This window comes from Triticum aestivum, chromosome 5A, assembly GCF_018294505.1.
Source record: "Triticum aestivum cultivar Chinese Spring chromosome 5A, IWGSC CS RefSeq v2.1, whole genome shotgun sequence".
In the NCBI taxonomy this organism is placed as follows: domain Eukaryota; kingdom Viridiplantae; phylum Streptophyta; class Magnoliopsida; order Poales; family Poaceae; genus Triticum; species Triticum aestivum.
In genome coordinates this window covers 686,465,948-686,480,201 of record NC_057806.1, presented here as the reverse complement: position 1 = coordinate 686,480,201, position 14,254 = coordinate 686,465,948, and the positions used below count along the sequence as shown (strand labels likewise).

Here is a 14,254-nt window from a genome sequence, read left to right as displayed (position 1 = left end):
TCGATGAAATACATCACGGCGCAACTCACCCAAATGTCTGGACTGAGTATACAAACTCTGAAATACGCATCACATTTCTGACGCCAAGCTCGTGGACTATTGCCATTGAACATAGGGAAATCAAAACGTGGTGGAGGAGGAAATCGACTGAAGCCGAACTGACGCTCTCCCATAAAAGAACTATCTGCCACGAAAGGATGGGAATCGGCCATACCCATGACCGAGGGTGCCCGCGGGGTCCGTTCCCCCGGCAACATCCCTTGGTAATCTTCAGTCCTGCCGTGGCCAGCGGGCCCGTGGCCGTTGCCACCGCGAGGCAAGAGGCACTCGCTGGGTTGAGGAAGATGCGCATCCGCGGTCAAAGAAAGCTTGAGTGGCGGTGCTACTGTCGACGAAAGGAGTGGAGGAAGATCCGCGAGGCGAATCGGATGCGCCGGCTCCGTGGCCGCCGCTGGTGCCGGATCAATCACCGGCACAGCTTCTGGCCGCACCTCCTTGAGCAGCTGCCGCAGCTCGCCCACCTCCAAATGCAGGTCCTCCACCGAGCGCTTGACGATCGGTCGCCACCCCTGGAGCTCGAGGACGATGGGGTGGATCTCGCCGATCTGGGACGACATGGCGCTGATCGCCGCCGTCAGATCGGCCAGGGCTTGTTGGTCTCCTACATGGTTGTGGTCTTGCTGCGTCGGGTCTGTATGATCGAGGGAAATCGACCGGCCAGGGTTGAGGTGGTGGGTGGAAAGGCTGCTGATACCAAATGTTACGCTCCCACTAGATAATTTGGCACAATCAGAGTCGGAGTACAGAGGAATTGGAGAATTTCGATCTAGGGTTCATGAGATACAGAGAGAAGGGGATCGAGAGTGAGAGTTGTGCTGCCAGCGTCTTGTCTCTGCCTACCTTCTCCCCTGGTGCTCGCTCGCTTAAGTAGTTAGGTCATCCATTCTGGGCCGCCGTAGCGCTTGTTGGGCTTGCGGGCTCGTTCATTCTTCTCCTGGGCTTGGTCACTGGTGTTGGCTGGTGCAGTAGGTTGGGTCGTAACACAGCCCACCATGGGGTTGGGCTGGTGTGCCCGGCGGCCGTCCGCGCCAGCTCGACGCACTGCCGCATGTAGTGCGCATCCATGTCCCCCGCCTGCGCCTGGCACCGCATGCCGGCCGCGAGCCCGCGGGCGCGGCAGGGGGGGGGGGGGGGGGGGGGGGCGGCAGATGCGGGGAGAGGGGCGAGGCGGGGGCGCGGGAGGAGCGAGGAGGAGATCATGTCAGTCAGGAGAGGGTTGGCCAATCCAGCCAGATGTGGGCGTGGATCTGGGATTTGTCTGTGTGCGGTGCCCCTATAACTGTAAGCTGCCTGGAGTGTCTGTGTGTCGCTGACGCAGTTGCGCGGCAGACTTGCAAGGTCTCGCCGCGGCGCGGAGCTGCTCGGGCCCCGGTGGCCGGAGACAGGGAGACAGCGCCGCGCGGTCCGGCAGGTGGTGAGGAGGCGGCCCGTCCTAGGAGAATGAGGAATCCCGACGCGGCTGCGATGTCTATGTGGAAGGGCACGGCGCAGCTTGGCGGAAGGAGTCGCGCGGCGCGGCACGCAGAGGAAGGAGGTTCTATTCCTCAACCGAGCACCATGGATGGATTGATTCCATCGTTCGACCGGTCAAACCGCAGCCTAGGAGGAAAAATGACTTGGGTATTTTGGTCCACAAAATTATGACAGGTGGGCCCAAAATACATTACACGTGAAAAAATAGAGAAAATAGGGTATTTCTGCTAACTCGCAATAAAAAGTGTGTTATGTTCACGAAGAAACAATATTACTTTTTTCGGAAAATCTTTCAATCTATTCATCTTCGATCATGACAGTACAATAAACACCAGAAATAATAAAAATTACATTTAGATCCGTACACCACCTAGCGACGACTACAACCACTGAAGCAAGCCAAAGGGGCGTCGCCGTCATCGCCCCTCCATCGTCGGAGTCGGGCACAACTTGTTGTAGCAGACAGTCGGGAAGTCGTCGTGCTAAGCCCGCATAGGACCAACGCACCAGGACAGCAACTGCCACGGATGAAGAATAATGTAGATCGGAAAGATCCAATCCGAAAACACACGAACGTAGACGAACACCAACGAGATCCGAGCAAATCCACCTAAGATAGATTCGTCGGAGACACACCTCCACACGCCCACCAGCGATGCTAGACGCACCGCGGGAACGGGGCTAGGCGCGGAGACCTTTATTCCATCTTCAAGGAGCCGCCACCATTTCGCCTTCCTGAGCAGAACACAAACCCTAACAAAACTGAAAGAAACGGCTAAAGACGAAGCCCTCCTGCCGGCCCTTGGCAGGATCCACCAAGCCTCCATGGCCCTCGGGCCACCGGAGATGAGGCGGACCTGCGTCGGCGCCAGCAAGAGGCAGAAACCCTAACTGTTTTTTTGGAGGAGGAGCTGCGTCCCGCATGGTCCAAATTGACTTGATGTGTAAGAAACAATATTACTTGGCAAAGGTAAATAAAACAAGTGAAGAAGAGGGAGGGGCGGCCGCCAGTTCGCCCTGGAAGAACTGCCCGACCGGGGCTGGGACTGCGAGTGGGCTGGGTTAGGCCCCCGCGGCCCGCGCGCGTTACTTAATCCAGTTCAGAAACGCCAAGGACCTTGGCGTTTCACGCGTGCCACGTCAGCAAAAACAGCGGGTTCGGACTGACTGTGGGCCAGGGCAGAAATGCTAGCTGCCTCGGCGTTTCCGTGTTGGCAGGGAACGCTAGCTTGCTCGGCGTTTCTATGTTGGGTGGAAACGCCGCGGGCTCTAGCATTTCTAAAAGGGTCAAATCGCGAAATACTTTCACGTCAAGTTCAGTTTGTGACTATAAACGTTGACAAGGTCAGAACAGTGATTTCATCCGTGTTTTTTGGTGTCAAATTTTAAGCTTTGTGTGCTTCCTTTTTTTGCGAGAAAGTTGTATGTGCTTCCACCATTTGCAAGATTTTTGCTACTCTGAGTAGATATTTTACATTCACCATTTGCAAGATTTGAGATTCAAATTCTATACTATATAACAGTCATCTCCTCTCTAAACCCTCTAGAGAGGATTTTTCAAGCACACCATGCCGCCACCCTGCCTCCTCCGGCCGGGGCGAAGCTAGCATAGGGTTACACCTAGGGCTAAGCTAGCTTCACTGATGCACTATGATGATTTTCTATACATTATAAGAATTAATTGAAAGGGTTGTTGTTACTAGGTCTAGAGGTATAACCCTAGCTGCTCTAGGCTTGTCTCCGTCATTATACGCTGGTAGTTTGTTGTCCCCTTACTCCTCCACCGAAAGGTGCGGAGGCCGCGCTATACTGGATGGAGCTCTAGTTTTTCTTTTCCGTTTTGGATCTTTTAGGAGGGTTACACGCCGCCGCTAATCTAGCAACTAAAGTTTCCGTAAGCCTCCCTATCTCCCATGTGTTGGATGTGGTGGCGCTGATGGCTTGTTGGTGTAGATTCATGTCGGCGTATTTGGTAGGTGAGGTTAGGGTTTGTCTGGTGGCACTCATATTTTCCTTTGCAGTTTGGTCATGGGCCTCCTCTCCGTCACATACTCACATTGGTACGGTTTCTGGTGCCACGTTAGGCCTTTGAATTTGGAGGTTGGGATAGAAAAGAACATCTTTGGCTCGAAAGATCGCTTTGCTTATCGCTACTAGCTTCCACGTTGGATCCGTGGATCTTTTAGCGGCGATGGCTTAAAAAAATTTCTCTAGGGTCTATTTAGGGCTTATCTAGATATGATCTAGTTATTGTATATCTAAGTGACTTAATCAAACATAAAAAAAACATACACCCATCCGAATCTTGGCGTAAAATCCATAACATAGAACTTAGATGTGCAATACTTAGGGTATATTTAGATGTGATTTAGTAAAACAAACATTCGCATAAAATCAATGACATAGGACTTAGATGTGCAATACTTAAGGGCACATCTAGATGTGATTATCAAAACTGTTTTATTTATTTTTCTGTCATACATAAAATGTTTTTATTTTTTCATTTGCAATGGGATATTTGGAAAGGGTGTGATTAGGTCTCAATCGACTGAGACTTAACCAAGTATCAAGTAGTATATGAGAAGAAAAATGAAAAGAAAATGAAAAGAAAAAAAGTATACAAATCTCCGTGCAAGATCAAAAGAATATTGCATCGAGATTGAGACATAACGATGTTAAAATGTTAGCAAAACTGATCTGGAATGTTAAAATGTTCTTTCATGGACAAATTGTTCTTGTAAGGTAGATCCAGCCTTCCTTGGTTGTCATTTTTTTAAAAGGGAAATATATTAATATCAAGTATTCCTTCTGTCCTAAACTTCTTATCTTAGATTTGTCTAGATACAGATGTACCTAGTACTAAAACGTGACTTGATACATCTGTATTTAGGCAAATCTAAGACAATAATTTTGGAACGGAAGGGGTAGATATCAATTACACCCAGCCTCTGCACTAACAAGATGCTTAAGAATATCCAGGATGCACACAACCAAAAAAGAAAATATAATTAGAAAAAAGGAAAAAAATATTGCCATGTGTAATCAAGATAATATTTCTTACATGGTCTTCATGTTGCTCCTGCAGCAAAGGGTTCTCATGTTGTTTGTTCTCACTCAGCAAGTTGGCTCATTATTGTACGTACATGAATCTTCATGTTATACTCCTGCAGCTGCAGAGCTGGAGAGCATGTTGCCGGAGCGGCGGCTGTCGCCTATCCGGCACAACAAAACCCCACCACCTCGATACCATTCCTCCACGCTCATCCGGGAGATTATACTTGTGGCGGGTCATGAGTTCTGCCCGTCATAGTTAGTCTGTTAGCTGTGGCGGGCAGATTTTGCTACCCGTCACTGCTTGTTTTAAAAAGTAGATGTAGCGGATACCCCGCCAGGCCCGTCACTCATTTGGGTTGACGTATAAACCCTTTCCTAATAGTGCAGGGTTATGTGGCGGCGTTCATCTAGCAACTAAAGTCTTTGTAAGCCTCCTTATCTCCAATATGTTGAATGTGCCCATAACTTTCGTTTGTAGTTTGGTCGTTGTCCTCGTCGTGGTCACATTCTCACATTTGTGCGGCTTCTGATGCTGCATAAGGCCTTTGAATTTGAAGGTTGGTGTAGACACCTCTATGGCTTGGAAGATCGCTTCGCTTCTTGCTCTTCCACATTGGATCTGTGGATCTTTCAGCGGTGACGCTTCAATAACTTTTTCTCGAAGGTCTATCTAGAGCGCATCTAGATGTGCTCTAGTTATTGCATATCCACTGACTTAATCAAATATAAAAAGAAAAAAAAACATTCGAATCTTCGCGTAAAATCAATGACAGAATTTAGATGTGCAATACTTAGGACACATCTAGATGTGATTTAGTAAAACTATTTTATTTATTTTTTCCATCTGGTATGGGATATCTCAAAAGGATGTGAGTAGTTCTCAGTCGACTAAGACTTGACTAATTTTCAGTCAAGTGATATAGTATATGAGAAGAAAAAAGGGAAAACTAAAAAGAAAAAAAATCTTATGAATCTCCGTGCAAATCAAAGGAATATAGCATCAACTGAGACATAACGACCGAGACTTAGCAAATCTCATCTAGAAATGTTAAGATGTTCTTTCATGGACAAATTGTTCTTGTAAGGTACATCCAGCCTTTCTTAGTTGTCATGTGTAATCAAATAATATTTCTTACATGGTGTTCATGTTACTCTTGCAACAAATGGATCTCATGTTGTTTGTTCTTACTTAATAATAGCACGTTGGCTCATTATTGTACTTGGTTCTTCATGTTACTCCAATACTCCTGCAGCTGCAGAGCTCGAGAGCATGCATGTGGGTGGTGGACTGGTGGCGTACGTTCCCGGCGCGGCGGCTGTCGTCTGTCCGGCACAATAAAACGCCACCACCTCGCTCCCAATCCTCTGCGCTCTCCCGTCCACCACCATGGCGTCGGACTCCGAGTCCAGCGACGTCACGCCGGACGACCAGCACGAGCACCTGCGCCCCGAGGGCACGGAGCCGCTGGCGCGCATCGCGGTGGACTACACCCCGGACGCCTGCCGCCATGCGCCGGAGTCCGGCGAGATCCACGTCACGTACGACCACCGCGGCGGGGCACGCTGGCGGTCCCGCAGCCGCTTCCTCCCGGGCGGCGCCGTGGCCGCCGCGGTCCGCGCCCCCGCCGGCGACACCGCGGGGCTCAACTACAACCTCTACCTCTCCTCCCTGGAGGGCTCCGGCGACATGGACGAGATCGACTTCGAGTTCCTCGGCAACGAGAAGCGCGCCGTACAGACCAACTTCTTCGTCGCCGGCCGCGGGGGCAGGGAGGCGGTCCACGAGCTCCCCTTCGACTCCTCCGACGGGTTCCACCACTACGCGGTCGCCTGGGGCGCCGAGGCCATCGAGTGGCGCGTCGACGGGGAGGTGATCCGGAGGGAGGAGCGGCGCGACGGGGAGCCCTGGCCGGAGAAGCCCATGTTCCTGTACGCCTCCTTCTGGGACGCGAGCGGCGTCGATGAGGGGAGGTGGACCGGCACGTACCACGGCCGCGACGCGCCCTACGTCTGCAGCTACAGAGATGTCAGGGTGCCCGTTGCGCTCTCAGCGAAGGAGGAGGAAGAGGAAGAAGAATGACAGGATGAATGGCTGATGCGAACGCTGGAGATGAGGCTGGTGCTGCCGCCGATGAGGAGGTAGTGGATGCCGGAGCTGGTGAACATTAGATCGCGGCGTTGTTCCGTCTCTGATCGTCCCACGAGCCATGTGGAATTACCTATCTTGGTCACGAGTGTGTTTGCTTCAAGTGTTGTAATAAAAAGATGTACGTATGAATGATTTGCCGTGAAGGAGAAACAATAACAATACACACAGTTCATTTGAATAACTATACCTTAATGTTGGATATGTATACATAATATAAACAGAGTGAAGCCTTAACATTATTAGAGAATACATGGACCCATACATCTGGTTCACATGATATTCTTCATCAACATAGCTAATCGTATTGACCTCTCGCACACAACAAGCGTCAGCTATCCTATTCATGGTACCTTCATTCACCCCCACTTGAATGGGATCCGCTTGTGTTGATCTTGACACCTTTCGCCGCACTGAAAGTAGATATTCATCTTGTGCATAGTCCAAAACCGCCTTGTCGGCCTTGTCAGCAGTATTGCACAATCAAGCAAATACTTTATAAATTTCTTCATACATGCATCATCCCAAAGCGTTTTTTTGGGCTTGCCGGCCATACTTCACAATTGAGCAAAATGCAATTACTTCATTTATCATAACAACATCCACGTACAATATATGAGCACTCTCATTATGTACACAAGTGTTGCATAACAACGCTATATAACATTTATAGTGCACTAGTACTACATGCGACCAAGAAGTTGTTTTTCTTCAAAAAGGCCTAAGGCCATACATTAAGTGTCACAGGACATTACGAACACACCCTTACAAACAAAATAGAAAAACAATCAAAATCTTTGGGGTGTTGAAGTCTTCTAGCTCCTGCATGCAGTGGTAGTGAGCTGTGAGCATAGCTCGATGCCGCCTCTGGGCCTTCATTCACGGAGAAAACTTTTTTTAATCGAGGAGCTAGTAAAAAAAACGGCCAGGAAGTCGTTGATGCAGATCAGGAGACGCCTGCAGCTTGTAGAAACTCCCAAGGCCACGCAGATCACAAAAGCCGGTTGACTCTAGAAGGATCCACTAGAAAACCTAGACCGATCGGATCCCAGAAGGCTTGCTGGAGACACAGCTCCACATGCCCTCCGCCAGCAAAAAAAAATACACAACGATACGGGGTTAGGGTGGGGAGAACATTATTCCTACCCTGGGGCAATGCTACCGTCTCACCGCAACAAACGAAAGACGAAGACTCTTTAAAGAAAACATGGAGAAAACACCGATATCGATGTACGACATGTCTGGGTCTGATGCAAGCTCGCTCGTCTGACAAAGGCCTCCGATTGAGCACACATCTCCTTCGTCGTCCCACAACAACCCTCCACGCCTCCACAACACCCCCGATCTTGACCTTGAGCTTAGAGAAGGGAAAATAATGATGCAAATTAACATTTTCTTCGTTCCGGATAAATGGCACATCAAGAGCTCCTCCGCATCACTTATAATGCAAGTTAGGTTGCTGGCACTCACACACGCTATATGGGCCGCAGCCCACTTGACCGTTGACCATTGAACATTGACCTTTGGAAAAAATGCTCATGAAGTTGAATAAAAATCGTGGATTTGAAAAAATCTTTGTGAATTTAAAAATGTTCACAAATTTCAAAAAGATACCATGGATTTGAAAATTATTCAAGATTTTGAAAAAATCTTGAATTTGAAAATGTTCATGAAATTGGCAAAAAATCACGAATTTGAAAAAAGTTTGTGATTTTCAAAACAATCACGAAATGCTAAGTAAAAAGTTTAAAAAAGAAGCGGAAAAAGGAAAAACAAACAGAAAGAAGAAAAAAAGATGACCACGGTAAACCCAGCCCAGTAAACCGTATGGCTAGAAGGTTCCGAAACCGATGGGGGGGAGATAATGGGCTGGCAGCCCACTTAGACCAGCGAACGGGAGGGACAAACCCATCCGCATGTCAAGACCAGGCCCGTCAGACCTGGGCGGCACCCGTTTCGTCACTCCTAGTCCTGGCCAGTGGCCACTAGCAACGGCGGGCGTCAGCCAATAGGATTTCGTCGGGCGTCCGTCCGTGCTCGGAGAAGAAGGCGGGTGCTTGCAATGGCAGATAACATGGCGCTGCTCTCCGCCTCCTCCATCCTCAGTCGCCGCCCCCGGCCTCGTCGCTCCGCCTGCCCCCGCAGAGCAGCCTCGAGGCTATCCGTCGGTAACAAGTCCTCCTCCACTTCTCTCAAAACTCAATCCTGCAACCTTTTTTCACCTCGCTGTCGTACGAACAATGCCGAAGCTCAGTTTTGCCACCCTCCGGGCTGCGTCGATGGTCTTCAACAGAACGCCGAGGGCAAGCCATAGCCAGGCCCGATGTAAAATGTTGACTGTAGAAATTTTGATAGGATTTAAGGTGTTGTGGCAGCCATGGCCTGAAATAGTTGTGATTATGTGGGTATCAGCTTCAGTTTCCATGCCCAATTCATGGCATTGCTGTGGGTGTGGATGCATCCGATCTGTTTTATGTGTGATTCTGAGCTTCTGACCCTGTCCCGTGTAATTGGACAGTGGCTGCCATAAGCGATGACCCGATCAAGGAGTGGATCCTCACCGAGGGGAAGGTCACACAGATCACAGGGACCAGCTCCATTGGGGGGGTACTGTGAACTGAACTTACTGAACTTTCTTTATTTTCACTACCTGGCACCTTCCCTACAGCCGCCTTTTCTTCTTCACTGCATTTTCTTACTTCATGCCCCTTTTTTTACAGGTTGGTTCGTTACCAACTGGCGGTTATTTTATCATCATGGAGTTTATTCAATTTGGTCGTTCTAGGGGTGACCAGGTAAGAGGTAACCTTGTCCTTTTTTCAAAAAGGAGGATAACCCCCAGCCTCTATATGTGACAGAGATCCAGTGACATGCCTTCAGCATGTCACTCCGTAACATGACCCTTGGATCTGGAATGGACAGCCCAGATTAATCATTGTAGCAACAAAACACTGTGGACATGGTCCTGTAGACGAATCACTGTAGATATTGTAATGTGGATGTACTGTAGACTGGGAACTGTTCATGTCACCCCTGGCCGCTGGATCATGATCTGGCGGAGGGGAGAGGGGGGCAAGGCACCATACTGTTCATGGATGACATGCCCATGGCATATCACTGGATCTCAATCCTCTGTATGCACATAGCCATATTATTAAAGATCCAGGTTCGAAACAAGGACTCAAAAGGTCCTACAAATCTGACATAAAAATATGAAAAGCCACAACCGGCTAAAATAGGCTAAGATGAGTAAACACCTATCCTATTATTGAACCGTCATTCAAACCGGTTGTATATGTATCCCATGCAACCATCTCCCATCGGTTGCACCTAGTATCCATAAGCTCCCTGTGTTCCACATGGCTGAGTAATGACCACGTATGGATTCAAGCTGATGCCTTGAAGATAACCTGTAGAAAAACTGTGACAGTTTGTCTGTTAAAAGTAACATCATTTCGACAATTCCAAATGGCCCAAAGTAATGCGCATACTCCTACACGAATATATGCCGCAGTTTTAGGGTCAATCCCAGTTAACCAAGTCCCAAATAGATGTGTAACCGAAATGGGCGGAGCTACGTTAAATGCTACATGAATAGTACACCACAGTAACTTACGAGAGGACAGAGTAGAAACAGATGTTCTATTGTCTCTTCCTGATCGCAAAAACAACACCGTTTACCACCTTCCCAGTTACGCTTTGCCAAGATATCCTTTGTCAAAATGACTCCCTTGTGTACAAACCACATAAACATTTTGATTTTCAGCGACACTTTAATTTTCCAAATGTAGATCAACCTCGGTGACGTCCCAGTGTTCTCAAATCTGTGTACATAGACTTAACCGAGAAGACACCTGACATGGACAATTTCTAATACAGGGAGTCTGATGCATTAGAGAGGTTGAACTCCATCAACCTACGCTCTAGATGTAGCCATATATCCCAGCGTTCTCCTATTAGCGATCGTCTGAACTGAATGTTAAGGGCCATAGACCCCAAGACCATGGAAAAGGAAACCTCTTTCTGTTGTATGTTATAGAGGGAAGGGTACTGTATGGTTAGTGGGGTCTCACCTAACCAGGTATCTTCCCAAAACCTGATACCCTGACCGTTCCCTACAATGAATTTGCTCATGTTGAAGAAGGCATTCTTAATCCTCATAAGCCCTTCCAAAATGGAGAGTCATACGGTTGTGCCGACACTTGCGCCAACGTTTTAGTATGTAAATATTTATTATGTAAGATATATATCCACACCCCTTCCGTCTCCACCGATAGCCTATAAAGCTACTTACTAAGCAGACACTTATTTTTAACTTCAAGATTTTCAATGCCTAACCCCCTTGGTCCTTCGGCCTACAAATAATATCCAATTCAACCAATCTATGTTTGGTGTTGTTCTCGTCAATCTGTCAGAAAAACCGAGATCGATAAAAATCTAATCTTTTTCGTACCCCTATAGGTACCTCAAAGAAGGAAAGGAGGAACATCGGCATGCTCGTGAGTACCAAGTTGATAAGGACCAACCGCCCTCGTAAGATAAGAGCTTGCCCTTCCAGCATCTCAACTTCATTTCAAATTGATCTTCAATACATTTCCACTCTTTATTAGTGAGTTTATGATTGTGTATTGGGATGCCCAAATAGTTAAATGGTAAAGAACCTAGCTCGCAACCAAACAACTGTTTATAACTATCATGTTCATCTTTGGTGCGCCCAAAACGGAATAATTCACTTTTGTTGAAATTAATTTTGAGCCTGGACATTTGTTCAAAAAGACACAAATTTAACTTCATATTCCTTGCCTTAGCTAGATCATGTTCCATGAAGATAATGGTGTCATCTGCATATTGTAGAATGGATACCCCACCCTCCACCATATGTGGGATAAGACCCCCTACATGGCTGTTTTCTTTCACTCTATTGATAAGAACGGTCAACATATCAGCGACAACATTAAAAAAGATAGGAGACATCGGATCTCCTTGTCTCAATCCTTTCTGTGTTTGGAAGTAATGGCCTATATCATCATTTACCTCAATTCCAATGTTGCCTTCTTGTATAAAGGATTCGACCTGCTTCCGCCAGGTAACCTTGTCCTGAAACCCCTTTCATTCAAAGAAAAAGGTAACTTGTACCTTTTGTTGCAAGCTTTTATTTAAACCATTCATCATTAACAAACAGCTTATTGTCAGTCAGCTCTAGGAAGGAAGCTCGCTGAAATGCATAAACCCGCAGAATCTGTCAAGGGATATGGTTTCTATGTGGAAAATACTATTGGAAGGTAAAATTAAGCGCTTGGTATTCTAAAGCTGAACTTATTCCTTTTATCAAGAGTAGATGAATGACTCTTAGTGACATTTGACTTTGAAATCTACCTCCAGTAGTGTGGCTTGCAATTCATGTTTTCTTTGAAATACTGTTCTTTTTAATCCAGCAATGTTCCTGATCTAGCACTCCACAAATTAACACTTGGACTGCTGACTGGATATATTGAGTTTTATTCAAAGCATAGACTGGGATACCAATTGAAGTTGATTTCACAGCGGTCCGGAGATTCAGCCATATATACGAAAAAGGTACATAGGACAAAGGAGGAGAATATGGAACTTGACCTATACAGGTAGCTAGATCAACAAAAGCACGCAGTTAGTAGTCGTTGTCCATGGGGAACGCGTACGACGGGTCCTCGCCGCTGCCGTCCGCCACGAAGCCGCCTCCAGTGTAGAAGCCAGTGAAGTCGATGCCGGTTTCCGGCACAAAGACTTCGTCCTGGGTGGTGTCGTAGAGCGGCCCGTCGACGGACATGCTGTTGGTGCTGCCCACCTGGCCTTCCCTGTCCAGAAGCTGCAGTCGCAGCCTCTTGACCTCCGCGCCTTTCTCCTCGCTCTCGTTGTTGCCTAGGAGAGGGCGCAGCACCTCGGGGTCTCGAACGACCTTCAGGAGGACGTCGAGCATCTGCTTCCGCCGGCGCTCCGTCTCCCGCACCTGGCGCGACATCGCCGCCAAGCGGTCCTTGATGGCCTTCTGCTCCTGCTTTAGCAGGATCACCTCAGTGGCCACCATCGTGTTGTTGTGGTCGTCGTCGTCCTTGGGCTTGCGCTTGCTGTTGTTGTTGGTGAGCCGGACAATCTGGTGCAGGAGGTGCGCATGCCCCCGAAGGAACAACACATGGGCGTACTCCCATCTATTCGGATCCACCTTCTGGAATCCCTGGAGAGTGGTACAGATTAACTACAGCAGAGTGGTAGTGCCACAGTTAGACAAGTGGTAGCAGTTGCAGTATTACGTGCACATACGTAGGTATTGAGCTGCCGAACGAAGTTAGAGAATTTGCAGTGCTTGAAGTGCGCGGGAAGCAGCGTGCCCGAGAAGACCAAGAGGTCGGCCACGATGAAGCTGTTGCCGCCTCTTCCCCATGCGATCACGTCGTCAGTCGCCGGGTCCTCCACCATGCTGTACGTCTTGGCCACGAACGGCATCAGCCCCACCAGACCACCACTCTCCGAGTACTCCTTGGCCATGCCACCACCGCCGCTCATCACCACGAGCACACGACAACAATATATAAGATACTTTAGCCTTTTCCTCTCTCTTTGCTAGTGAAGGATGTGAGGAATGTGTGGGAGCTCAAGATATGGAATGATGAATGGGAGAACGAAGGAGTCTCGTGCCTATCAAGCCTATAAATATTATAGAGGTGCCAGACGTCGCCACATGAGACGCGACGTACCAAGTAAAAGTAATTGCATGCAGCTACAAGACCTTCAAAAACAAGACCAATCATAGATACACCTTGAAGCTATTTTTCAAGACCCCGATACCAATCTAATGTCAGATTTTTAAACATGGCAAATCAAACATTTTTTATGGCAAATTACGTGTCCTGAGCCCCGCAATTTCCTTCAGGAAGCATACCAAATTACTTTTTTTTCAAGATTTGCAATGCTTGCTGAAGGAAACTGCCATGTTCGCACACGTAATTTGCCATAAAAAAAACTTTCGATTTGCAATGTTAAAAATCTAACATAAGATTTTTAGTATTTCAGAATTTGTAATATAAAATTGTTGAAACATGTACAACATGCATGTTTTCCTGAATTCGATTGAAATATAACTGAAATGGTTAAAAGTTGTGTGGATATTATTTGGCAACGTTATTTGGCTAGCTAATTAATCATAGAACATTAGAATAAGTAGTGCAACTGCTCCCTGCTAGCTTCTCTCTCTAAATGGCGGTCATGCATTTCTTTTCGTGGAATGGAAGGTTGGAGAATTTGATTGTTGGGTGATAATGACATGCGGCAGGTGCAACGTTGAACTATCAACTTTCCATTTCTTTAGCAATGGAAGAAAACATATCAACGTGCGGACAGGGGGCGCGAATAGTCAGTGCTAAATACGGCTAAATCCCTACGCGGGTCTACTCCTCAAGGGGCGGTTATGTCTGCTAGCTCGCTTCTGAAGAGAACGCAAAGATATTTCAGATGAGAATGGCGGGGGTCGAGGCGGTTAGCTTACCG

At 47.6% G+C, this 14,254-nt stretch overlaps 2 protein-coding genes and 1 pseudogene across 2 annotated transcripts; 1 reads left to right on the top strand and 2 right to left on the bottom strand.

Annotated features, from left to right (window-relative positions):
- Positions 1-5,976, bottom strand: part of LOC123101806 (riboflavin biosynthesis protein PYRD, chloroplastic-like) — a 55,180-nt pseudogene extending 49,204 nt beyond the window's left edge.
- Positions 5,853-6,904, top strand: LOC123108420 (xyloglucan endotransglucosylase/hydrolase protein 31-like). Its single transcript, XM_044530211.1, has one exon. The coding sequence runs from the start codon at positions 5,975-5,977 to the stop codon at positions 6,665-6,667; it is 693 nt and encodes a 230-aa protein (XP_044386146.1). The 5' UTR covers positions 5,853-5,974; the 3' UTR covers positions 6,668-6,904.
- A 5,384-nt stretch (positions 6,905-12,288) lies between these two features.
- LOC123108419 (heat stress transcription factor C-2a) lies at positions 12,289-13,276 on the bottom strand. Its single transcript, XM_044530210.1, has 2 exons — positions 13,031-13,276; positions 12,289-12,944 (listed from the first exon to the last, which is right to left on the bottom strand). The coding sequence occupies exons 1-2, from the start codon at positions 13,271-13,273 to the stop codon at positions 12,381-12,383; spliced, it is 807 nt and encodes a 268-aa protein (XP_044386145.1). The 5' UTR covers positions 13,274-13,276; the 3' UTR covers positions 12,289-12,380.
- Positions 13,277-14,254: the final 978 nt, after the last annotated feature.